At 37.9% G+C, this 27,784-nt stretch overlaps 1 protein-coding gene across 4 annotated transcripts; it reads right to left on the bottom strand.

Moving 5' to 3' along the window:
* Positions 1–85: 85 nt before the first annotated feature.
* TANK (TRAF family member associated NFKB activator) lies at positions 86–27,218 on the bottom strand. Of its 4 annotated transcripts, none has more exons than XM_053471037.1 (9): positions 27,159–27,218; positions 15,519–15,666; positions 13,441–13,546; positions 12,947–13,083; positions 11,177–11,296; positions 9,937–10,001; positions 7,468–7,583; positions 6,009–6,583; positions 86–609 (listed from the first exon to the last, which is right to left on the bottom strand). In XM_053471037.1, exons 2-9 carry the CDS (start codon positions 15,612–15,614, stop codon positions 433–435), a joined length of 1,392 nt encoding a protein of 463 aa, XP_053327012.1. In that variant the 5' UTR covers positions 15,615–15,666; positions 27,159–27,218; the 3' UTR covers positions 86–432. The 4 variants fall into 4 exon arrangements, with proteins under 4 accessions (XP_053327012.1, XP_053327010.1, XP_053327013.1 ...); XM_053471035.1 differs by lacking the exon at positions 27,159–27,218 and adding an exon at positions 25,379–25,477; XM_053471038.1 differs by lacking the exon at positions 27,159–27,218 and adding an exon at positions 25,379–25,477 and having other exon boundaries at positions 6,009–6,580.
* Positions 27,219–27,784: the final 566 nt, after the last annotated feature.

Below are 27,784 nucleotides of genomic sequence, written 5' to 3'. Positions count from 1 at the left end.
AGAGAATGATTTAGCACTATGCAGCTAAATAGGATTTATTTTATTAAAACTTGAATTTCAAGAATCAAAACACAGAAAATTTTAATGTGTTTGTGCTTTAGGGAAAATAATTTCACCTTTTTTTTTGGAAACCAAGATAAGTGCTGCTTTTATTTCAACAAAAGGAAGACAAATGGAACGATCAGCAATCTTTCATGACATCATTCCAAGCCTGTAATACATTTGTCTATTGGTGATTATTTTTAGAATTATTATATATTTTTTATTTAACAAAAAAAATGGTAAAATAAAAATGTGACATATTCTATGCTTCATAAAACCGTTTGTCACAAAATTATATTTGGTACAAAATTATAATAAATAAAAACTGTAAATATACATACACACACACACCTATTTTTTTTTGTTTTTTCTTATACTTTGAAATATATTCTAGGACTGTCCGTTAAAGTGTGAATTAAGATGCCGGAGGAAATCCCCACTAGTTCTGGAGGATGGTGGGAAAACGGCTTGGCAGAATTCACATATATCAGCACTGTCCTGATCCCACTTCTCACACCCTGGGGCGATTAGATCATTTTCTTCATGCTTAGAAGGTTTCCAGATCGCCTGAAGAAAAGACAAAAAGAAATGATAACTTCATACACGACAATAAAAATAAAACTCAACTTGGTAATTACACGTTTTCTTTTCATTCTGTATGATTACCAAAACCATTCCAGTACAAATTGATTACAGTAAATAAGAAGGAATGTAAAGAAAAATGTGCATACTGATTTATTTAGACTGGATGTTGCCAAACTTTGAGGGCTTTTTTCTTAATCCAGTTGGTATGACTTTTTACGTCATGGAAATTCACATAGTTGCTTACAGTGAAATCATAAATATTATACAAATAAAGTTAAAAGCATACAAACATTTCATAAATGCAATTTTATGCTTTATATGCAAGAATGGTAGATGGGAAAAGCTATACGTTGCAGATAATTATGTTTTCTGCCACAAGTATTGAAAATGTATTCCCTGTCATTGAATAAATGGCTTTAGAATTTAAATTTAAATTGCCCCCCCTTACTCCCTTGCGCTTGTTTAATTTCTTATGTTTAAAATTATCCCCTTTTGAATCTCCTTTTTATTTTCTCTCCTGATTTTTTTTTATCTCCTGCTCTTTCCACATTTCTTCCACTAGTATGTTTTTACTTCCCTTTCCTCCCCTGTCTTTTTTAGATGTATTTGTTCTGCACTTTCCATTAACCATGTAACTCATACCCATACCTAGAACTCTCTTTCTCCAGAAAAGGTAGCAGTGTTTGGCCACACCCACTTCCCACCCACTCCCACCCACTAGGACTAGCCCTGCCCTTACAAACCTGGTTAACCCATACCATTCAATAGGCCAGTCCCCAGAGGAGTGCGGGGAATCTCCCAGGTATGCTCATACCTGTCCTGCTGTAGGAAGGTACATGCCAGCACGGAAAGACTTTATCGGTGCTGAGGCAGCTGTGATCCATGCCTGCGCCAACATCAGTGTCCTTACGGCTTTAACGACTGGAGGACTCTATGTCAACACAGTCTACATCTTATCTGCCTTGATACCCAGATGCAATTTAGTAAGCCTTGTGTGACATCTGACATAGTCACAATAACACATTTTATTAAAGTATTTGAAATTCATACAAGGTCAGCTAAATTACTCGATATTCCATACACAATAAAATATCTATCCCTAAAGATAGGTTTAAAAGGTACGGTAACTAATGCCGGTGCCGCCCTCATCACTAGGGAACATTGTTTTGAATGCTAGATGTTCTGAATAGTTTGTAAACACCTGTAGCCAACACCATGTCTCTCCAAACGTAACACTGTAGGTAGAATATCCATTCATCTTTAAAGCAGATCTGGCCCTATATTTCCAAAAACTACTTAAGATCACAAATGTCAATTTATATGCATGGGGTATATATGTTACACAGTAAATGGGTGGCATTTAGAAGAGCACAGTATTTGTGTTTTTATACAATACAGAGGAGGGCAATCTGGGATGTGCGGGGCATTAACTGAGCGGGTGCCAGGCCACAACCCCAGCTTGGACCACTAATCCTGTGCATGAGCCAAGATGTGGATTGACCCCAGGTATAGGAGTCCTCATGAGCATCCTCGGAGACATAGATGGACTTGCTACGCCATTTCTGATAAGCAGAGCTGATGTCCAAGAAACTCTTTTATTTGCCAAAGTTACAAACATCAGTATTAGCCTATATAAAATTATATTAATTAAACCAAATTTCTTAGCAAAAACAAACACAATTTGGTTAATTTGGGAAGTACACTTTCATGAATTTAAATAGAAAAACTGAGAAACTACCAAATAACCGCAAACAAATGCAATTTAGTAGGAGAGTACACATCCCTTGACACGTGATCTACTTGCTGCCAGCGGGGCAAAGGACCGAACCCCCGTGCACATGTGGGGAAAACGCTACCAGTGATTTCAATGGGAACACGTTGGCTGCTTGAAGCAACCAGTCAGTGGCTGCAATCAGCGCCAAGAACCGTCAAATCACAAAGGAGTAGGACAACTGCAGGGCTGCAGCTTCTACCTCAGGTAAGGGTCTTTTATTTTTGAATTTTTTTAAGAATGCATATTAAATTACTCATAGAATACTTAACTTTGCATTCTTCTTCATTGGGGCTATCAGTGACAGTAAACAGTCTCTTTATACTAATTCGATGCAGTTTTAGCAAATTGCTGAATTTTTATTTCATTCACATCCAGCTTTCATCCATCTCTAAAAAGAAAATCAGCAATTCCACGCAAGGTTTCTCGCAGTTCCATAGTTATTCCCCCCAAAGGCTCAAAACACACACATAACAGTTTATGATCATTTTCACCAAGACTTCTTGTATGATCAAAAATCATTTACAAGTGAAAACTGCACTGCTCCTCCGGTTTTATTCTCTTTCCCTTTTTTTATTATAAATAGCAATGTTTTGTAACAGCATTCTTTTTTCCTTGACGAGTTGGGGCAAAAGCATATGGACCATATGGGATCTCTTGAGCATATCTTGAGTTGTCCATGTCGGTTTATCAACCTCTACTAGAGGAAACTTGTGTACAGCTGTCCGTATCGGATGTTTTAAGAGATGTAATAAAAAAAAAAACATATTGAGATTGGGGGAGGAAATTACTTGGCAGTATGTCGACGTGATGAGTATGTGTTGAAACATTCCAGGGATCGCCATTATCTGCCATGATGACAATGTATGTCAGTTCCAAATTTGTTTTCATTAATTTGCTGGGAAGTTTTGTTTTTTTTACCTGGGCCCTTTCTTCGTCTTACAGGAACCCATCTCATGATATTAGTTTCTAGTTTTACAATATAAATAAATGTCAAAATATACAATATATAAAATATACAAAACCGATACTGTAAAGAATAATAATCTAAAACGTACTAGTTTCATTAAAGAAACAACATGGAGAGACTATCTCTTGCGGCTCATGTCCACAATAACAATATTTTTGATTAAATGGAAAGCGACACAGGGGGATCATTGCTTAAAGCGGCCACAAAAACCTCACCTTAATGTGAAGCAAGTCCGAATCTGCCACTATGTGACTTGAAAGATGAAGTATGTTTGACAATGTTGTGTGTTCTTAAACAGTGTAGCATGAAAAAGCCAATATGTTATTATCTAGAGTATTCTTCTCTCTCTCCCCCTTTCCTTTTTAGGTGTTTTGGAATAACATTAAATGCCTAGGTATTTTTAAAAGGGTAATAGTTTGTTTTCTACATTTGTTAAGAATTAGGTTAGTCACGTACTGATATGATTGACTTTGATTTAATGGTCCAATCACATCAGCCCTATTCCTCATACCAAAAAGAAAAAAATTGTAAATTAGTAGAAATGGTAGATTTTCAAAGAGATAATTTTTTTTAATATATATATATATATATATATATATATATATATATATATATATATATATATATATATATATATATATATATATATATATATAAATATATATTTCAGAGCAGTAAAAACTCATAAGCCATACTACCTGGTAATTAAAAGGTGAATCCAGAAAAAAATATATATTTACCTAAAGGAGGTAACATTTCGAAACCCTCAAAGAAAAAGACATGTCGATTCTTAACACAGGGCCACTAATTTTCATAATTTTGGAAAGGCAACTATTCTTTAGAAAGAGACAATAAAACAACAATTGAACTATAAATGTAATTTAGAGCCAATTTATGACACTTTCCGTGTTTTAGAATATAACCCTTGACATTACGCAAATGCTATTAAGGAAAATGTACCTGGTATTTAGCTAATTGTGGTACAAGATCTCTTATTATTTTTTATTCTATTTCCCCAATCTTAGGCGTTTCAAAGCCTTAAAGAAAATACCTTCAACTTTAAATTGATGTTTGTCAAACAAAGGAATTGATACCGTGTTTCCTTCACGCCAAGAAAAAAAAAATTAGCATTTTTAGCTGAAAAATGAAATCATGAAATTTAATGTTTAAAAGAAAACGGAAAAAAAATAACATTTACTTTTACATCTGAATCTGAAGCTCAAAAAAACGTAAGTCATTTCAAGATCCCCTTTTTACCCTGGTGCGAAAGTCAATTATCTAACCTTCTGCCCTGTGCCTTTTGACAGCTCAACACCAATTCACTTGCATTTTTTTAAGCTGCCTACTTTCCCATCAACTTGTAATCACATACCAGCTGTTTCTAGTATGGGAAAAAATATACAACAAAGACTGCCATCTATCGAAAACTCTGAGAACAAGCAAAACAAATGTAAAAAAAATTGGGTAAACACAATAAACAACAGAATAAAACATCCAAAATAGGAAAATAGAAGGCGGAATGTGACAGCTAATATTCATGCCTAGAATAGACATTCACCTTGTCAAAAACATAATAATATGTGCAATAATTCAAGTTGGGTGCCACAAATATGGTAAGGTCAGATCATGAAACTCTAAATGTGACGCAGTTTCATAAAATTTACATGAATTTTTTTTTTATTATTATTTATTTATTTTTTAAATAAGAAAAGTGGATATAGCCTTATTGGTCCAAGAGAAGATGTTCTAGGACCTCAGATGTCTCTTTTTACAGATGAGACCTCTGGCTCCCAAATGCTTACATGACTAGATGTATTCTTGTTGGCCAAATATTGCGATTATCACCTTTGACGAAAGTCGCTATATAAAAAGATGCAAAGGCCACCTGCATTTAGTGAGGGATCCATCCCAGGGAACTTTGGCCCTACAAGAGCGTGTACTTGGTAAAATTACTACTGGATTATAGTTTTTTACCCAAGTAGAGTCAATGTTTCCAATGGCATTTAAGCCAAAAGCTTTTCTTTGAGAAAAAAAGTGTTCTGGAAATGTTGGTTTGGTTGGTTTTCCAACGCTAACCAACTCAGGACAACCTGAAAACATTTTTATTTATATTTCTTGCAAATTATCATTTTGGCTTAAATAAGGATAACTGGAAAGTACTGTTATTTGTAGAACCTCTTAAGAGCTGCACACACTGAAACACTAAACAGAACAAATGTTTTTGCAATGTTGCCTGTTGACTGCCCTTAAGACTTAACTATACATCAAAAAATATCCACCCATGTGTGTTGCACACTTGCTGGACTAATGTAGCCTTAAACATAATTTACTGTTTGTAGGATCTAGAGTAAACCGACGAGATTTTCGAAAAAGGGAACTGGAACTTTATTCCACAATTATTGGACATCAAAACACAGAATTCCTCCACCGTCCAATACCGTGTATCGGTCCGACGCACTTCACACATCACGTAGGACACAAGCCTCCCTCAAACCTATAGAACGGCAATTCAACACCCCAACTCTAAGCATTGTTCCAAAAAATAATAATTCTCAATTAGAGTAGCAAAGCACAAAAAATAAAACTGTATACACAAAAGTTAATTTATATGTTCCATAATAACGTTAGTAAATAACAGACCTGTTGTGGTCCTCGGACAGTCCTTCCAGTGGGAGTTGATGGTTCACTTCCCTCAGCGAGGCCCTGAATAAAGTAATCGACTGTATATTTTTTCAAAGGACTGTTCTCCCCCCGTGAGGCGCTATCGTCCTTTTCCGAGTCCAAATAGCTATTTTTGTAGTTACTTCTTATGTTGAGATGCCGGAGCGCCATCAGATCAGAAACTGTTCCCGTTAACGGCTCTTTACCCGATGAGCCGCACGGTATGGGATCGAAATTCATCGGGAAAAGCGGAGCTTCTTTTTGTAAGGCATCATGGGGCGCGTTTTTATCAGAAGCCGGCCTCAGAAGGGGTCCAATTTCTGGAGAGCTCTCTAGAAACTCACAGTTTTCGTCGCTCGGTGGAAACTTAACACTTAAATTAGAGAGGGATTCCACCGAGACGCTCAGTTCATCGTCGGGGCCCAGTCCTCTTGGGGTAATGGAAGCAAAGGCGGCTTTGCTTTTCTGGAACTTCGGATTCTCTGCTGCTTGCGTTTTATCGTTCGTTTCATCCGTGCACTGAACAGGCATCGAGAACTGCATAGGAACATCTGCTGAAGATAAAAAAAAAAAAAAAAAAAAAAAAAAAAAAAAAAAGTTTGTTGTCAATTGCACCCGGCCTTTGATTAAAAGAACAGACATGCCGTTTTTTTAGCTTTTTATTTTAGCTTAAAAGAAAAAATAAACTTCCGAGCGAACCCGTCCATGCCATTGGTATGTTATCATGCCAAACAGGCTAACATGCTTGTGTATGTATCGGGGTTGTGCATGTAGCGCTCTTTTTTTGTTTTAGATACTTCACTCGGCACTGTGAAGGATACAGAGAAAAATATAGTAATACTAATATTTCCAGTAGTGAGTTCTTTAAGAATTTGATTCATTTTTTAGAATCATCTCTTATATCGCGTTTGCTGTGTCTAATAATCTGGTTAACATCACTAAGGTTAACCAAATAAGTTTTAAAAAATAATACCCATTACATAAAGTTTCTATAACAATAATAGCAGGTACTATAAGGAATTGAGGAAGAGGACATGGAGGGACAGGGGTTAACGAGGCGGCACTTTAGAACATGAAAGGCCAGATGGTGATGGGGGGGCAAAGTCCTAAATTGGACCTAGGACTGAATATTTCTGATGGCGACCCTAGATCAGGACCCCCTGTGGCCCCGATTAGTATGCAACTGGATACTGGGTTAAGCACCCTATGCAAATTGAGCCGGCTAAGCATGGTGTCGGAGTAAACAGCTGCCGACGCACCAGAGGTTTCCTATGCCAGCTGGGAATACATAATGTCCGTATGCTGGTGTAAGTGATCGGTTCCCGTACGCTCGCTTTCCGCCACGTTCCGAGCAGCATATGAAAGTTATTATTACATAGATCAGGAGTCATAAAAGGAATACATTTAAATGAGAATATTCAACACAGAATCTGATTACCAGCTCCATTTTCCTTCTTGAAAAACCTATTCAGACGGAGGCTTTGTTCTCTAGTTAACTTGCAAATCCGACTGAATTCATCCTTTAGATCACAGAAAAGCTGCTCAGCACCTTGCCTGCATGTAAAACATTTGAATGAAGAATGTTCAGTTACAAGTAATGGGAGTGCATTTATACGACAAGCCATCCCCTGGTATAGATATGGAACTTAGCGCTAAACAATCACCGCGCTGTAACGCTACATCCCGACACTTACCCCGGATAAATATACATTCAGTTATTGCCTAGATTGCCCTGTATTGCCCTACTCTAAGCAGCCATGCACTGTCCTGATTCAAGCAGCCAATCAGTAATGAGAATTGTCAGACCACAGAACTGCAGCTTCTACTTTAGGTAAGTGATTTTTTTTTGTATCTATTATGTTGCATTCTTCTTTACTGGGGCTATCAGGGACAGCAAACAATCCCTTTAACCTTTTTAAAAAAACATAAAAGAGAGCACTTGTGAAAAATGGTTAACCAAAGCCACCAATTGAATGGTCCAACCACCAGTAACACTGTATGCTATGGTGATAAGACCATTACACTAGCATCACCATCCAAATACCCATCACATTAAAAAAGGGACGCTTAGGTGACCCAGTTTTGTAAAAAAAAAAAAATATATAAACAAATACAAAAAGGAAGCACTCACCTGAACTAGCATTAATTATAAGGGGGTGCTGCTGAAGACCAAAGTCATACACAATCTTTAAATCAGCGGTATTTAGCGTTAGGACCCACCTACATTGGAGTACTTTGGCGTAGTGGTGGGCTTAGCATAATATGGCCATATAATGTGACTAAAACTCCAATTTTGTCATCTTAGAAAGGTAGCTTTAACTACTTTATTTACAAGTTTCAAAAGGTGCGGAAAAAATATGCATCAAGTTATACTTGTTGGTGCAACTTTTGTTTGCCACAAAAGACTGCTGCCACCCAACCTTGACCCTTAACCTCCCCGTGTTTATTAAGGCCAGAGTCTATCACCAAATGGCCAGTATATGGGTAACCTTGTGAGCCGGGCCCTCTTTATATAATGTATCAGTTTGTCTGACCCTTAGAATATATGTATTTTACAAGTGCTGTGTAATTTGTTGGTGCTATATAAATAACAATACTAATAATAATAATAATAATAAATAATAATGGCACGTCTCCTGCAGGGTTGGATTTTGGGGCACTAACAGAAGTCGAACGGTATTTTATTTGCACAATACATAGAAACGCAGTTGCACACGCAAACCAAACACACGGAAGTATACATACCTGTCAACCACACACATTTAATATAACACATATAGCAAAAAGCAACAGATCATGCCACTGATATGTATTTATAGCGAATAAACGTTGAAGTAAGAAGCCACTCCACATGTTAGTGGATACTAATTGTTAAAGGCATGGTCGGTGATAAATGATAACAAGTACAACCGCCAGATGTTAGGAGCCGTTAGAACATGGAATAATGCGCTAATAAATGCTCACAGAAGAGGAAAAAAATGCAAATAGAATCCAATACCAGTGAAGTTAATGGAAACGTATACAAAAATTCTACTAATTCCAAGTATTAAATGGATGTTAACAGATAACAATGTGGTCTAATTACTGTTACAAATGACTGGTTAGTGGCAAACACCTTCTTTACCCACAAATGTTAATTACAGAATATGAAAATACATCCCATATGCTAATGAAGAGCGAAGAGATGCTCGGGGATGATAATGCATGTTAACGAATACAATTTAAACAACAAAAGGAATGCTCTGAAACCCAGCGCATGGTGATTATAGTGGCGGGTGCTTTCTGGCTGCAGCTAATTATAGCTAATGGAAGAGAACACAGTCCATGAGCAAAAAATAAATAGAAATATAAGTGCACATCCCCGTGTCTTACTTCTTGACACTCACGCGCAGAGGGTCGTTGTCTAAGTGCCCCCAGTGTACCAGTTACTAATACCATTTGTGCGGTATCATAGTAGTACAATACTGTAGTCTCTACAGTACGCCAGGCTTTTTATATGATACCTTTCATTGGGCCAACAAAAGAAAAAGTTACATAAGCTTTTGGGACCTCAGAGGTCTCTCCTTCAAACTGAGCTCTCGTACTCCTGGATCTATGAGGGGTGGTAGAGGATCTATGAGGGGTGGTAGAGGATCTATGAGGGGTGGTAGAGGATCTATGAGAGGGTGGTAGAGGCTAAAACAGCGAGGGAATTTAAAAACATACATGGGATAGGCATATTTGTTTTAAGGTCATATTGAGTAGACATGCATTCTGAACACTGACTATTTGATGATTACAAAAAATTAAAAAAAAAATCAAAAAAAAAATCTACTTTTTAACAAATATCTTTATATTTTGAATATATTGATTTACCGCATGTATCACATAGATGAAAATATAATAAAAATAAAAAAATAATATGTACCTTGTAGACTCATCAAGAGGAGATCTCACGGGAGGAAATTCTTGCGTGTTTTTTTTAGTTCTCTCCTCAAAGAAAAAAAAAATATTCTTTAAAAAAAATAAATAAATATCGAAAAGTCATTTGTACAATAGGAATATTAGTTTTACCTTCAAAGGCCCTGAACAAGAGCTTTAAGGAATATAATCATTGCTTCCCAGATTAAAACAACGTAATGTGACATTTCTGTGATTATCATATTGCTTAGAAACTCTGGGAATAAGAAACTGTGATCTGTAGAACGTAATATTCTTCTAAGACTACCCAAGGCAGTACAGTGATTGAAATGACTCTATTATAATGGAATTTTCACAGAATTAGATCAGCTAAGGGCAATAGGCAACTTGATAGGCATAATATTTAGAATGTCTTGAGAAACAAGAAAAAATATATACAGCTTGCTATAACAAGAATTACAGTGTTATGCCGCCTCCTTCTGGCCAACAGTGGTATAACAGACAACCACACATCACAACTTAAAGGTGGCATTCCACTTAGACAAGACATTAATTGCAGTCTCTAGAGGTTAAGCCAGAGAGAAAATGTTAGAAGATCAGTCATTTTACTAATTGGCTTAATCACAGAAATGATAGATCACTGATATATAAAAGCGTTTGGACATTCAACAGTGCTAGGAATTGTGTTTTCTAATGCTGAATCTATTCAGAGTAGGTGGAACAACACATTTAAAGCAAAATAATACATAGGGACATTAACACAGGTAGAAAGCTAATTAAATACCCTTGGCACAGAAAAATACCGTCGCTGGTCGTATGAACTACATGTGCCCAACTAGAAAGGTTATCACATTGTACATTGTAACATTGATGACTATAAAAAGTTGAACTGTTGCCTAAATAAAATAAAAATGTAAAAAAAAAAAAAATAAAAAAAAAGGCACACTTTTTAAAAGGTCCAGAAGAATTAAAAATTTCCTAGTAATATTTATGGTTACATACAGTTTAAAATGGCCATACATTAACATAAATACAATGACTTGTTCATTTATTAACATTTATATAAGAAACCTGTGCCCGTCTCTCGCCACTACAAGGACTTCTGTCACTTTACAAAGTAACACCTTTCACTTACTTTATCTACAGTTCTAAACATTATTTTAAAAAGAGGAAAGCATTGACTTAGGCACCAACCTCTATATCATGCTTATCGTATAGTAATCATGTTTTTCTTTCCTCAAGTTTACCTCTTTTAAAAGATTTTTTAAGGCCCGGATTTCTTCATTTTTAATCAGAAGAATAGATTCCAACTTTTTTTGTTCTTCCTCCATTTTCTTTGATTTGAGATGCTCAATTTCCAGTTGTTCCTAAAACAAAAGACAATTTCTATAAACACACAATCTGAACTGTAAAACACTTAAGTTTGTTCATTACTATCTGATGTTTGCAATATATGTGCCATGGAATCCAATGTAGAACAAGCAAAATGGCAAGTAAATTAGAAAAATGGTGGAGAGTGTAGCAGCTTCAGTTTAATGTTGATAAATGTAAAATAACACACTTGGGATGTAATAATCCGTAGGCACAATATAGCATTGTCAGTGACAACAGAAGAGAGAGGCTTGGGACTTCCCAGGACTTAAAGGTAAGCAGGTAATGAAAAGCAAGTGTTGGAAAAAGCAAGCAGGTTTGTATAGTTGGTACCATAAAGCTATATGGAACATAAGAGGAGACCAAGGACATATTAAGGTTTGAGTCATTGCATCAGGAAAAAAATGGCACACTACACAGGCCAAATGGTTCTTATCTGCCATCAAATTCTATGTTTCTTTGTCAGACTAGGTAATCAGACAGACAACCATTTCACCAAAGAGGAAGCTTCCAGTTTTGAGTGGCTGTAGTGTTTTCTCAAGGATCCTTGGAGAAATTCTGCCCTGGCATGGGTAGTGTACCACATGAACCAGAGAGACCCCTATGAATAGAAGCAGGAACTCATATAGTCCTAGAACAAGCCGAGTTTAGGGGATTAGCAATGCCCACAACATCCAAAACTAGAAAAGGTTGGGACAGCTGGAAACAGCCAGGAGTGAGATCCAAGCAAGTAACAACATATATAAAAATCAGGAAAGCACATGGGAAAAACATGCAAGAAAGGTCAAAATGAGGCTATATAAAAGAGAAGTAAGCCCAAGACACACCTGTCTACATCCCCGCCTGCCACCGGGAGGTTAAGTATAAAAACTTTGACATTTGTGACCTATAGGACGCTGTGAATCCAGATACCAAAAACACATTTCTAAGGTGTTGGCGCATGGTGAACGCAATAAGAGCCACACAGGCGCCTGTTGATCAGCAGAGACCGCTTGGTACGCCAACATAACAAAATATTTAGCACTTCTTTGTGTAAGATCAATCTTTCACACACAGTTACAGTGTTAACACAATGCAATTCATTGCATGAACAAAACATTTATAACACATAAATATAGCACTTTACCTAGAATGCAGTTGCTGCTGGTACTGTCACACTGCAAATCTGTCAATTTTGAAACATGTTTAGCTTTTTTGGAGGGGGGGGGAAAGTGGGGGAAATATTTTGCTTTTCTGCTTTTTTTTCTGGTTAATTCATATTCTAACAAAAAAAAATGGATGTGCAAAGAAGGAAAAAAAAAATTATTGTCTCTTAAACAGAGTAGTGTAAATTGGTTTAAAATGTTTTGTTTTGCCAAAAAAAATAAAAAGAATATTACAAACACTAAAAAGCATATTTTTGCAAGCTACTTTCTACTCTAATTTTAGTTATACAGGGAACCCAACATCCCATGTTACTCGGAACAAAACATTACTAGATCCACTGCAACAACAGCAGTTAAAAATGATGAATTGTATCAACTTCCCGGATAGTTCAGAATATCCGGGTAATTGTAGAACAGAAGTCACCCTTTAAGTGAGCTGGGTCTTGGCTGGGATGATATACTGGTCCGTTACACTGCATACACTTAAACATTTATCATTACCTTATAATGCATTTTCTGGAGCTTACTGAGTGTTAGCTGTTCCTGTAGCTGCTCATAAGATAGATTAGATACTGTTTCGGTTCTCCGACATTCGGCATTCTCATTTTTAGGAGATGGAGGTGGACCAGGAGAAAAGCCTGCATGCAAGCGATAATATAGCTTATCAAATTATATAGTTAAACAAGAAAGATAGATGCAAACAATGGACTAAAAGCTATTTCCATAAACACTTTGTTTTGGGGGTAATATCTGAACTTGTTCTAGACACACAATGTCCTTGTTGAGAAATGGTGCTCAAAATTGTTTACATATTTAACAGGAGACCAATAACCCATCCGCTTTTTGTGTACAGTAAGTTCCTGATATCCAATGTGTTTAATAGGTTAGTATATGCTTCGTTGGGGGGACTCAAGTTGTCGAATACACTTCCTACTATCCTATTTTAGAGATTTGACTCTTAGCATTTATCACAGAAACTTGAAGGCAATGTTTACCTTGTCCAGTAAAGGTTTGGAGTTGAGCCTTCAACTCAGCAATCCAGCCTTTTAATTGCAGTATCTGGTTGTTTTGGTCACGAATTTGCTGTTCATATAACTCAGTCTACAAGAAAAAACAAATGTTTCATTTTTTTTTTTAAAGTTAAAAGGAACTGTCTTTTTTTTTTTTAATTTAAGGTTCCTCAAGTTCCTTGTGCGATGCTGAATGTTTCACTCTGTAGGACTGCTAATCCTCACCCCACCGTCATTCATAGGTGTCCTTGCTGATGGCACCCCTAGGTGCATTACTGAACCCAGTTACGAAAACAAAGTTGGAACCATGTAAACAGATTTAATTGAGACCATGACAGTGGAGTATGCCTCGTCAGACCCTAGAAGCCATTGATACCTGGGAGCTTTCAGGACTCCAACAGGTCTCTCCCCTTTCTTCTTGCGGAAGGTGAGAGAGGGCAAAGCCTGGTTGGGGAGGTGAGCTAACTAACTAACCAAATATAAGGAAAGGGCAGTCAGGCATAACCAGGAAGGGAATATCCAGGGCCAAACACCACCCGAGATCAAAGGCTGCTGCTGGAGTTCCAGTTATCAGCTGTGATACTGAGAGCTCCGCAAGTAGAGCCCAAGAGTCAGCATATATGTTCACTACCTTTTGAGGAGGAGTAAAACAATAATCCATTGAGTACCCATTTTACCAGGGTAACCAGGGTTGTTAAGCCACATAAAATTATAGAATGTTACATTACGTTACTATGTTACATCTAGAGTCCACTGCGCTAGGGTTCATTTCTGACATATCAGTTATTTAAGGAAACCCATGGCTGCGATTGTCGGTTCGTACTAAAAGGCTTATGCATATATTTGTATTTTAAAGTTCACAAAAGCATAACAAAAGGCCAAATGATTCTATTTTTTTTTTTATTTATTTTTTTATTATACATTTTGCGGTTTTTATTCTTAAGCTGGTGCCAAATTTCTCCTGCCTGGTGCTAATTTTTGCCAACTGTTAGTAAGAGGCTTGTTTGGCAGTTGCTGAAAATATCTATAAAAACGTATCCATCAGAAATTGTCATATGCATGCTCCTACTTAGGTTGTTCAATTACAACAAAGTAAATTGGATGAAATATTTCAAAGGTTAAAGCTAAATCCGCGTACACTAAATACACGAGTTGCAGGGCGTATGCCTATGAATTAGTCCTGAATCCAAACGGGATAAAGGCTAATATGTAACCCCCGTTCACTGTGTCTTGAGAAATGGTGAGAGTGGAAAGGTATGGCTTCATATCTGGGTGTCACCATTGACAAAGTGAGCAAGCCATGAAGAGCGACTAGGAGAGGCCTCTATCACGCAGACAGACATCTCCATGTTTGAGTGTATATTGGGGGTATTTGGGACCTATTTTGGATTTGACCCTGAGTCTCGGGGTGTAGCCATACTTCCCCCTTGGTCCTTTTTTCTTTCTTGAGGTAAGGGGGTGGCATTTGGCCATTCCTACTTCCCATCAATTAAGGGCTGGGAGGTTCCCAGGTAGGGATATGTGAGTGGGACTATCTGTGCACCAAGGTATTGCTAGCCCTAAGGACCCTGAAAAAGGGTGCTCAGAGGACTAAGCCGAGCCAAGTGCCCCTCCATGACGCTGAGATTAAAGTAATATGCCAGGGGCCAGATAATCATCAGCAATATTGGGAGAGTTATCAGTTGCCCTCCCACAGCAGGTCCTTTTATGAGCCTCTAGCGTGTTTTGATCTGCTACTGCTTCCTGTAGGGAATATTTCTTGATTATACTCCATTTATTATTATTATCACCAATTATTCACCCAGCACTTCATAGTGTGCATACATTCAAGGGGAATGACAAAACCAGAACTGATACATTAAGCAAAGAGGTCCTGCTCGCAAGCTTATATCTATTAAAAAGATGCAACATACTATTAAACGCATTTTATACACCCGACACTGTATACTCGTGAAAGGTGCCAATCTAGTATTGTAGTGGAAGACATGCAGTATGTACCGTTTATTTTGTACAATAAACACTTATTTAGATAATTCTTTATACAATATTTAAGGATCACGTACCTTCATAGTCAAATCTTTTTTAAAACGCTCTTTTTCCACGCAGACCTGCCGATATGCTTCATAGGCTTTGTTGAGTTGATCTCCAATTTTATCCATACCTCCCAGCAGTGTATCATCACTAAAAAAGGGTTTGGGGGATTATAGAAGCCTAGATAAAAAGAACAAAATAATTATTAATAAACTAACACAATAGTTACACAATTTAAATAATGGCTCTCACACATCTTCTGTTCCCCATTGTCTTGTGTTCAATATAGAGGAGTCATAGGACCTACACCCCTGTCTAGGAACCGGGAATTTTTGCTGCCATTATCTGTACAATTTAAAATTTCTCATCTTGTGCTCGGTAGTAACATGGCTTACGTTTGTGGGGCATTTCTGCCAGGTTCAGCTGAACCTAGAAGTTAATCATTGCCCAAAAATATATATATATTTTCTTTAGAACACAAAAATACCAAAGTAAGATGCAGTCCAAAAGGCAAAAGAAAAGACGTTTCAATAAAAAATAAAAAGCTGAAAAAACAATATCATATATGTTTATTCCAAAAAGAGTAACATCCAATGTTTCTCCCCACCCCATGCAAAGCTTTCAGCAGGGAGATGATAATGTTGGGTTTACCTGCACCAAACCAACAACCCAAGAAAAGCTGTATTTCTCATAAACAAAGAGTTCCACTGCCAGAGATTTATATGACATCTACAACATTAAATATCAACTCAACCCTGTGGCCATTTATCCTTTTTGTACTAAATGTTATCACAAATATCTTAAAACGAGGCAGGAATTTGAAATGTTATACATGAAGAGTTATAACATGAAGGTTGGAGATCCAGGGACAGAGGTCATATTTTTATATTGATACTCAAATGAAGAGATACAATCAAGGTGGATACTATGTTATATACTCAGATTTTGAGATATTCTGAAATGAGAATGTCCTCCTGTAAGTACCCAGGGCAGTATAGATGGTTTGTATCTGCCGTCAAATCCTACGTAGGGCCACACATCTCAACTCCATCAGATAGTACAAACTTCTTGGAACCATTGCCTTTTTAGAATAGAGTTCAGTCGTCCAGGATATATGGCCTATATCACACATTCATAGACGGATCTCTGCTCATGTCATGCAACCCCCAAAGAGTCTGCAAACAGCCAAGTGGCCAATCTTAAATTGTATGCTTCTGAAACTTTTAGCTGAATTTAAGAGGGGGAAAAATCCACAGAATTAGATACAAGCTGTGAATCTCCTGCATTTTTTTCCGCCAGTCATGAGCCATATGTCTGTGTGGGCAGAATAGATTCTTAAAAATGTAGGACTGTCCTTGAAACCGATTGGAAACGGTCTATTTTAAAAAAAAATAAGATAATACATATTTCTGCTCATGTGGTAATCTTTTCACACCTTTCCGTTTGTCAACAAGTATTGATGTTTATTTTGACCATTTTTCAGGCGCAGAGAATGAATCGACGAACTACAGCAACATCACATAACAGATCGGCGTAACACTTACCTCCTTATCTTGTATCGATTAAATGGCAAGCAGATAATAAAAATGCCATTAAATGTTACGGAACCAGGTTCCTACTTTACAACAGTTTGGGTTAAGAGACATGAGGGAGGATTCTATCACCTTGAAGACTATGGGAGAATTGCTCTTCTACTAATAGGGATACATTATTCACGGACAATAGAAATTGGCCCTAGAATTCCACTGGTTGCTATGGTGATTGCACACACTCGTTAATGTTGGTTTCAAATAATGAAAGCGTTTGCTATATAGCATTTTAATCTTGTAACGTACACTGCTTTAGCCCGACCTGGAAAGTCACACACTGCTATGGTTTGTAGATCTTGAATAATGATCAGATTACGGCATGCAGAGGCCCTCCCGGTGCTGGAATCTGTTTCCTATTGGCTGCATTCATGGCAAAATCACCATTCAGCCAATGGGAAGTTCCAGGTCACCGACTGAGTCTTCAGACTGAGAAACAGGAAGTTTAATATAGGTTATTCTACCTACACGTTATCCCAGAAAAAGACGCTACAAAGGACACGCTGTAAAAATAAGGATCCACGCCCAACATTTAAGATACGTATACATTGAAAAAGCCTAATAGTTGGAGATGCCCATAGCTGTATATACACACACATTATATTATATTATATATATATATACTTAAAAAATAAATTACCGTAATCTATATAGGAAGTTTATGACACTCCTGAATTTAAGTAGCCAAATATATATATATATATATATATATATATCTATATATAAAATTTTCCATTGAATTTACCCCAGTCTATTGTCTGAGCTGCTACTAGTCATATTAGTGTAAATATATGTAATGTTGCTGTTTGGTAACATTTCTAAACTGTTTACATCAGACTTTATCATTTGAAACATTAGTGTTGATGTAAACATTCCTGCTATGTTATATAATCCAGCAGCCAGTGATTAGGAGAAGTTTCACTCCAGGTATGTGAAAAATGAAAACAAAAATAGTAGACAATAAAAATGTGTGTGGGGGGGCTGGGAATGCTACCTGGGTCACTTAAACAGTGTAGCTGCTGCTGGGCAGATACACTTGCTGGCTAATGGTGATGGGAGTTATAAGTACAACTACAGCTGATGGCTGTGCTACAGAGAAACTAAGACATTGGAACTGGCTTCTCCTAAACTTTTTGTTTAAAAAAAAAAAACGGTTTTAATTACAAAGTTGTGACCTGATCCCAATCCCAGACTGGTAGTTTTTAGAGTTCTAGGACCCCCCCACAACTACTCACCACTCAGTCCTGGCACCTAAATACGGAAGAACCTCAACTGTCTGAGTGCAATAGGAAGAGGGGCCGGACCAACTGCATGATTGACAGGAGCTGCTCTGCAGGCACTCCAGACCTGCCCCACATATGCAGATAGGGTTAAACGGATCAGCCTCTGCTGCTGATAGGCTTGAGTGTGTAAAGGAAATTCAAGCCACTTGCTGACACACACCCCCCGTGACGTCACTAGACAACTCCCACTTTTGCACACGTTTTCACAGCAGATGTAGACATTCTGGAATGGTTGTGAAATGAAAGGGATTTAACCCCTTCAGTCCCAGGGGTATTTGGTACCTCACGACCCAGAGCTATTTTGCCATTTTTGCGGTATGTCGTTCAGCGATTATTCTCCTTTCCTGCCAATAGTGTACCTATGTAAACTATACATTAGGAAAAAAAAGCGATGGAAAACCCCCTCCAACTTTATCAATTCAGGTGTCCTGACTTAAGAAATACCTAATTTATATAGAATTTCCATACTTTTCCAGCACTTATAAGGAACATACTGTCGGAAATGTACATTATCCGTAGATTTTTTACAATAGGTATGATGGGATTGCAACTCTAATTTTAAACAAATAAACCAAGAATACCCACAAAAGTTTATAGTTCTGTAAAGCAGACAACCCCGTAAAGTACTGGTACGTCCATAGGGGACTGAAGGGGTTAATGTTTTGTGTTTGTAATTTCTGCATTTTATTTTCGTATTTTCTCCATTCTAAAAACAAGGTGTTTGGGGGGGGGGGTATGCTTTTGAATTGGTCTTTATATGGCAAATAAATATATATTTTTTTTTTTCAATTTTTAAATAGTGTAACAAATATAAAAAATAACTTGTCATTTTGTATCCAGCAGATAGAGTAAAAGGGTTAAGTAGAATTTCTTGTTTAACATATTTTTTTTTTTAAAAGTGATGCTTTCTTTTTTAAAAGAAAATAAACAAAGTATTTTTTTGGGGGGGGTTAGTGCTTTTGAAAAGGCTTATTATTAAAAAATAAAATATTTCTCAATTTTTAAATAGTGTAACAAATATAAAAAATAACTTGTAATGCTGATTGAGTTAAGTTAGAATTTCTTGATTAGCATATTTTGTTTTAAAAAAAAAGTGCTAAGTTTTATTTTTTTTTAAATATTTCCTACACACAAAAAATACCACCCACTTACTGTCCTTTGGGTTACCTTCTGTTCTCAGAGTCTGAACTAAAAAGTGTATGTGGGAACCAAGCTTCTCTTAAGGGAAAATCACAATTTATTTGCACTTTATGTTACAATGGGGCAAATTAAAACAAAAAGAGATTTTCAGATTTTACCAGAATGTACTTTTGAAAGAATAGCATTTCTGATTAGACTAAGTAGCCCTTTAAAGCAGAATAACTTCAGATTAACCCTTTTATGTTTGCTTGGCGTGTCTGATATGTGCTATTCCTGCCACATTCCCATTATGTAACAGGAGGGTTTATGTGGTCATTTTATTCCAGGACACATATGCGTTGTCCCCGTGTTGCTGACCAGCACATGTAAAGTGCTTCCGGGCGGTATGCAACATATGTAACTGAGTAAATGATTCTGTGGGGGATTCTGCTGCCAACGTATGCACTTTAATGCATGTGATAGCATGCGTGCTGCAAATGCATTTTTTCTTTTTTCCCGCCCCCAGCTATTTTTGCGCAGGAGATGCGTTCAGCTGAACACCTCTTCATGCATGCAATATACTTTCTGCCCATGACCTCCAGCACTTGCTCGTCAATGCTGCGGACAGGGTCTTTAAAGGCCTTCATAAATGGGAAGCAGTCCCTTTGATTTCTGGAGAGTTAAGAAGTCTCTCCTGATTGGCTGAGACCTCCTTCAATTCTCATTCCGGGACAATGTATTGTGCCAGATTGAGTGCCAGATGTCTGGGACATGTGGTCACCCTACCCCACATAGTATGGGAGAGCACTTTTACCATGCTGGTCATCTACATGTGAAATGTATACGTGTCCTGGATAGACTAATAACTTTTTCCCCAACACTAATTTTTTGTCAACTGAAAGAGCCTAAGCATCAAAGCAGTGGCAGCCATCTGCTCTTAAAGCACAGTTACAATTATCCTTCTTGCAACTTACATGAGATTGTTCATCTAATGTCAACTAACCGAGAGGACTTGGTTTGGGGTACAAAACATCATCTGATTATGGCAGCACGTGGAATGATCCATATCTCCTTCCTCTGATGAAAAATTGTCTCTGTTAGAATATTATTGTCGATGTCTCCACTAACTCACTGAATCAAGCTGAATTTGCCCCAGTTTAGTTACCTATCAGGTCCCTGCAATACACCTCTGCCCTGGTATAGAATTAACTCCTGCCTTATTATCACTGGAAGGCGAGCCGAATGCTTACTTTGGAGTCCGGGAACGATAACAATGAAAACCTATAGATTATCGCGTCCCTTCTATGGGTTATCTGAACTCCACTTTGGTTAAAAACATAAATGTATTGTCTGGTTTTGAATGAATCATCACATAAATTCCCTTCTAAAGCAGGAAATAGAACTTAAAGGGTTAGACGCAATAAAACACACATCTAAAACCAGAGGGCGAATGATACAATATATGGGTTATCCGCTCCTCATCACCATAAAGCCAAGCAGACATATTTGATGTATACAGACATAGTGAGACACACAATACCCAGATGCATTTACTTTATGTCCACCAAAAACTAACTTTATAGGAGACTTCTAAATAGCTGCAAAGGGATGCATGACGTTGTGTGTGCCCAGCGCCGTCATTTCTGAACCAGGCGGGTCAAATAACTCACATCTACACACATTGTGTACTCAAAAAATTAGGGATATTCCACAACACTTTCCTAAATACAAAGAGGAGGGTGTGCAGCATCCAGTTCCACGCGTTAATGTGGATCGGGATGCATAATGATAGCATTAATGGCCTTTTTGCAGACCAGCGGAAGGTGCTGTTCCACCCACATTCTATTACATTTATCTAAATAGCGCCAGCAGATTCAGTAGCGCTGTTACAATCAGTGGAATCATTTAAAATCACACACAATACCAATTCTTCAGCCGTCTAAAAAATTTTCTCATTCATAATTTTTGCTGGGAACGTTTAATTGTCACGTGACACAAAATGGCAGGTTGCTGCCATGTAAAAATGACAAAGGTTTCCTAAAAGATTATGACAGCTTGGCCAGCAGCTGAGGGTTGCCAAGTTCATTACGTCCCCGGTAACCACGGTACTCCCGCAAACCTACACATTTCTATACACTAAATATACCCATGTCATGAGTATGGATCAGAATATGGTTTTTGCCCAAATCTCAGGATGAAGGGGCAGATTCTGAGGGTCACACAGCCTGGAGCTGACTCCTTCCTATTCTACACAGCTATTATCATACCTGGGAACTTTGACGTGGAGCAGTCCTCCGGGTCATGGGAGCGGGGTCCTGACACACCCCATTCTCCACCCATTTCCCCTTTAAATGGGGGTGTTTCCCGCGATGTCAGCAGGAATGTCCACTGATATTGTTGGGAACCCCCACTCGGGCAAAATGGAATGCCCACTGACAGCAGGAACGCCCCTTCCGCCATCAGCGGGACCACCCCACTGACTTCAAAGGACAGTCCTGGCCCCGTCCTGCAAGGGTAGGCTCCGGGTAGCCGGAGTTGTTTAGGGATAAATATCTAGACAAATGAATTAGTAAATAAAAAAAATCTGCAACAACACAAACCGCCATTAATTTTATGTCTCGTTGGGGCAGATTAGATAATCTTCCCAACTGCTCCATGATCTCCACGGCTTGAAAAAGCAGTACAGCGAAGCAGCCTCAGTGCCTGAAAACCGTGAACGTCCTCAAAAAACAGGACTGTTGGGAGGTATGCAGTAACCACCATGCAACAGATTGACTAGCTTCTTCTGCTGCATTCTTTTAATTTTTTTACGTTCTTTACTTAGCCAACCGAGGGTTTTTAAGTCAGATTATTAATAGCAGTGAAAAATGAGGAAGGCATGATGAATGTGGAGGAGCCCTTTGTATGCATTCTGCGATAACAGAGGAGAGCTGAACAGCTAACCGTCAAATTACCACAAGAAGCACGTAGGCAGATGGTACGGAGCCTGAAGGGCGGAGAAGTGGTTAGCGTGTTCTGCATGACACATACATCTCAGCTTTTTTAACACCTGCAATTCGATCAGTTTATATTCTTTACAAGCTGGCGACTTTTTCTAAAGGCGACTCTGCCAGTTCCATTGTTGAATATTTCTCGAGAAATATCTCCACGGTCGGAGGTTCATATTCATTTATTTACCTTTAGGGGTATATAAATGGGTTAAGGGCCACATCTGAATTCAAGGCGCCCCATGACCACTGGTTACCCCAATGCTCTAAACAAATGAGGCTTAGTAGGCCGCGCATAGGCATGAATAAGTTTACTTGAGCAAATAGGAGCAGATAGGTTGATTTAGAGTGAGCAATATTTGCTAAAACGGTTGTTGTAACCCTAATAGTCACTCTTTTTTTTTGAGATGCCCGTAAAAATTCTCACTTTAGGCATTTACAACTTCTGAAGAGAAAATCGAGCCCTTGAGTTGATACGGAGCCTTTCACAGTCCGTACATACGTGTGCTATGTAGTCACTCATACTATACCTTATACTATAATACTGATGTCAGGTTTAGGGTTCTAGAAGGCAATCAGAGCCAGTGCTGTCGTTCAGAGCAATGTTCCCTCTGATTTTTAGTAGATGGTGTGCACCGAAATCTTATTTTGTACATTTTTTTTCCTGTTACAACACTGAATGCGCACGGAATGCTTATGCAAATGTAAACCTGAAATTATTTAAAGATAATTTGGAACAGCCTCTCCTGGCTAATAAAACCCTATTGCCACAACTGTAATTTAATACAAGTAGAAATGCAATCAATGAAGTTTTTAGTTAAAATTTTACTAAATACCTTTCATTTGAACTACTTTGTTCAGTTCATCGAAGACTCCCCAATGTCTATCAACTAGTGCATATATTTTTGTGTAAAGCGTTAGAGTGGGTCTATATGTAGGTGTTGTGGTGTGTATGTGTATGTAAATGTAAGTGTACAGTGTTAGGGTTGCTGTGGTTTATGTATGCATGTATGTGTGAGTGTGTGCGCATATATGTGTAATGTGTTAGAGTGGGTGTGTGTATGTATGTATGAGTATGTTGTATGTTTAAGTGGCGGTGAGTGTATGTATTTATGTGTAAGGTGTTGGGGTAAGCACCTTTGTATGCATGTATGTATGTGTAAGTGTAGAGCTTCCCCTGACCATCATCATATTCACCGCTACAACCCCATATTGCATCACAATCATCCCCATACATCTTATTGCCTCCTAACGTAACTTCTCATCATCTCCATACCCAACTAGCCTTATTTCCCCATCATCTTCATACCCTTCCCTTAGCACACCTTCCTTCATATTCATACAAACATGTTTCTCCCCTGATCTCCCCCTACTTGTCTCTGAGTCTGCAGTGTGGTCTTCCTCTAGGTGTCTGCCAGCCAGCGCCCCGTCAGATATGATGTCATATGCGGTGCGACACTGACTGGCAGACACGCAGAGCAAGACTGCACCTAAGACTGCTAGACTTAGGCCAAGGACGGAGGACATACATTTCCTTTGTGTGCTGGTTGCAAAATGTTGTGCAGACATGCACAGCTTAAGAGGGGACATTTAGGGCTAGTCCTACCGTTTAGGCAACTTAGGCAGCTTCCCTGGTGCATTGGGCTGGTAGGGTTTGCTGAGTTGGTGGAGGGCAACCTTCTGTGTTAGTAAGCCAAGGGAACGCAGCAGGGAGATGCCATAGTTTGCACATTGTCACAGAAATCCTAGGGCTACTATACATGTTATGTACATTTTATGTATGTATAGCTCAAATATGTTACACATCTTTCATTCAACATACTGTACTTTATTACTTAATCATAATACTTAACCAAAGGAATCCGGTATGGAAATCTCTAGAATGGCTGATTAAATAAGAAACTTTAATGAATATACATTGGGACTATTGCCCCAATTAGTAAGCATGTTAGTACTCACCGAGTAAGTGTGTCTTTAGGAACTAAACCCAAGGGAATTATTTTCCGTCTGTTTGAGACTAATTAGAAATAGTGTCTGTGGTTCTTTTGGGTAATCAAAAAATGTATTTGGAAATGTATTTGATGAATATGTTTTTTTCCAGCCCAATTAACTGTGTAAATATAAAATAATTTAATATTTACATACATTAACTTCCAGTTAGCGTATAAAGGACATACTTTGGTTACCCTAACAAAGAAGGGTACTTGGTTTTTTTTTAAGGAGAATCACGAGAGATGACTACCAACCATTTTTAGGATGACTTTTAGACTTATTTTGCAATTAGGAATGTAAGCAACGTATGCGACTAATTTACAAAACACCTTTCTGCTAACCATGTAATGATTTTAAGTACACATTAGCGAATTAGGACATCCACAGTTGAATGCATAAAATTAATTGTTGATACCAGAGAGCTTACACCAGATAAGTGGACATGGACGGTTCTGCCAAGCCCGGGCAACCTATGTACAATGCATATTAGTGCATTAAACATTCTGGGTTAGTTATAAGTTATTTATAGTTTTTATAGTTATTTATAGTTTAAAAATGCACAAAACTATATGAAACGTTTTGCAACCAATGTTTCTAGAATGCAACAATTACATAAAAAAGAAATTTGACATTTCTTTGTAACTTTGTATGTAATTTTCATGCATTTTTTATAGAAATATAAAAACAATGTGTATTCTTCAAAAGATCAATCAAAAAAGATAAATAATATCCAATGGGAGTTACGTGAAAAGATTCAATTACTAAATGCAGGGTTTGGCATACATTGGTAATTCACATGGTGTTTTAGCAAATCCGTACATCTCTCGAGGCGCCTGAAGTTATATTTTACTGCTCTTGTCCCTGCCAGAAAATAAAACGCATGCACTTAAGGGAACCGTCTGCAAGAATGAAAACGGGCAATTACCTTTTTAAAACGATCTTTTATTGAAATCTTGATCAGTCGGAATTCCACGTTTAAAAACAGAGCACAAGTGCAGAATGTGAATATGGTCGCATGGATCTCGGTATATATATATGAGAAAACAAACTGGCCTGTTCACTGATGGTAAAAGTTACATTAGCTGGGAACTTCCACGGGGAATCCCCATAGCTCAGCTTCCTTATTTGTTCTCACTGCAAACCAGTTGCTTTCATTATCTCCAAACCCAAAATTCAATGTAAGAAGAGGCTGTTCTTAGATACTCATATTTTAGTATCTTAGATTACCTTTTGTCTAAAGGTGTTTAACGTTAACTGTATTAAATGATAAATTTCATGTGTAGAACCGTATTAGCACTTATTTTACAAATAAAAACTAAAATTCCCTAGTTCATTTCTCAATTTCTCTTTTGCCTGCTTCCTCTTTCTTCAGCGTTACTATTTTAAACAGCGCCTTGGAATGTAGGAGAAAGGGATCTTTAACTCATTAAGGGTCAGCAACAGGATGCTTTGGGATGTAACACATGGGATTCTGCATGCACTAGTCTCGTGTGCATACTTGTATTGATGATGTCATATGTATTTATATGTATATATGTGTTTTTCATCAAATACCATGTTTGCAATTTGTTAATAATCACATTTCCTTGACATGACATGCTTCCCATTAGTCTAATTCAGAACAGTCCATATTAACTATACCATGTATATGACTGCTATAGCAAAATGAACCCAGGTTATCATAAAAAGGACACCCCAGTCATCATATGTTCTCACCCAGGGACCGGCTGGGGGGCCTGGATGATTAAGGCCTGTGGCCCACCTAATGATGTAACTGCGGCTGGATACGGACCCTGCACATTGTTATTATTTTTTGCTTGCACAGCATGGCCAAGCAAATCTAGCCAGAGTGCTATGGACCAGCAGGACCACCGGCACTTGCCCCGTGTGAAAAATGGCCAGAAACGGGCCGGCGCTCAATGACAATTGCCCACTTCAAACATGGATCATGGAAGAGGCAGGGGTAGTTTACTTATTTTGTAAACTTTTCCATAATGTGTATTAAAAGCACTTAGAAAGTACTTTAATATGCATTTTTCTTTGGCATAGGACTTGATTATACTACTGGACTCTACTTCTAAGAAGAGAACAGACATAGTTTTTCCCATGTGCAAAATACTATAGGTCTCCGCAAAGGTTAGATCTGATAATCTTAACTCTCTCCACTTTACCCCTTCTTGGCCTAACAGCGCAGCTGAACTTCTATACAGGTGCCTGGCTGCTCTAGTCTGCCATCTTCAGGTACCGTACCATTAATACACCAAGCAAGATGCAAAAGAACAAAATATATTTTACCAAGTCTAGACGAAAACAATCTAAAGAGTCAATTTGGCCAACTAATTAGTTGCCCCAGTGCCTTCAGAGATAAGGGGAGCACAAAGAAAACCTTGAGATGATAGTAGCAAATTGCCCAGGTGCTTTGAAAAACACTGAGATTTAGGCAGTTATAGTTCACATTGATAGTCTTAAACGTCTATGGTATGTAACATAAAACATTTACATAAATAAAAAAATGCTGCAATTGGGATGCTAGTTTTTTCAAAATCTCTAAATGTGCAAGCTAATGCTAGTCCTAAGAGCAAAGACACCAGGCAATACCTACATTCTAAATGAAATATAAATATAAAAAGGCATTGTGGGTGAGGCATCGTCTATAAGCGGGTAATATAATAATAAGTGGCCAAAGCTATCATTAATACACTTACCTAATATGACACCTCTGGAAAAACACAGCTTCAAGCAGGTACCTATGGGTAATCTAACCTTCTTGACTGCTTTGGACTGGAGATGTGATCAGAATGAGCAATTTAATTAAGTGAAGAGAAAGACATGCAAAGTAGTTCATCGGTTAGGAAATAACACTGCATTATTGCAGCAAGTAGGAAAAGAGGCTTCTTCCTCCTATGTGAATTTCAAGGCTGCCATTCAGGTTTTTCAGTTTATGACATTTAGACACAAATACCTGACAGCTGAGAAGACTAGTGACTCACTCTGGCTATTGTGATGCCAAACTGTGCTATTAGTAGAAGTAGTCGAAGTTTAGACTGACTTGGAGGTAACATGGTAAAGAAAGATAAAGCTAATGAGAGAATTCCATGCAATGGCTTAAAACTGTGGCCGGTTTTTCCCTGAATTCCTGAACGTAGGGACCCTGGCCGAAAATACCCTGGTTCTACGTTCGGGTTTCCTTGCACATATATGTTCTGAGCATTATGTTTATCTACATTAGACGTGTCCTTGCAAAGTTTAAGGATCATTGGTATTTGGACAACACATTTTGTTTGCTGCCAATTTGGTACAAATGACATTAAGAGTTTTTATCTGGAAACTA

Source organism: Spea bombifrons, chromosome 7 (assembly GCF_027358695.1).
Source record: "Spea bombifrons isolate aSpeBom1 chromosome 7, aSpeBom1.2.pri, whole genome shotgun sequence".
Classification (NCBI taxonomy): domain Eukaryota; kingdom Metazoa; phylum Chordata; class Amphibia; order Anura; family Pelobatidae; genus Spea; species Spea bombifrons.
This window is presented reverse-complemented; position numbering and strand designations above follow the sequence as displayed.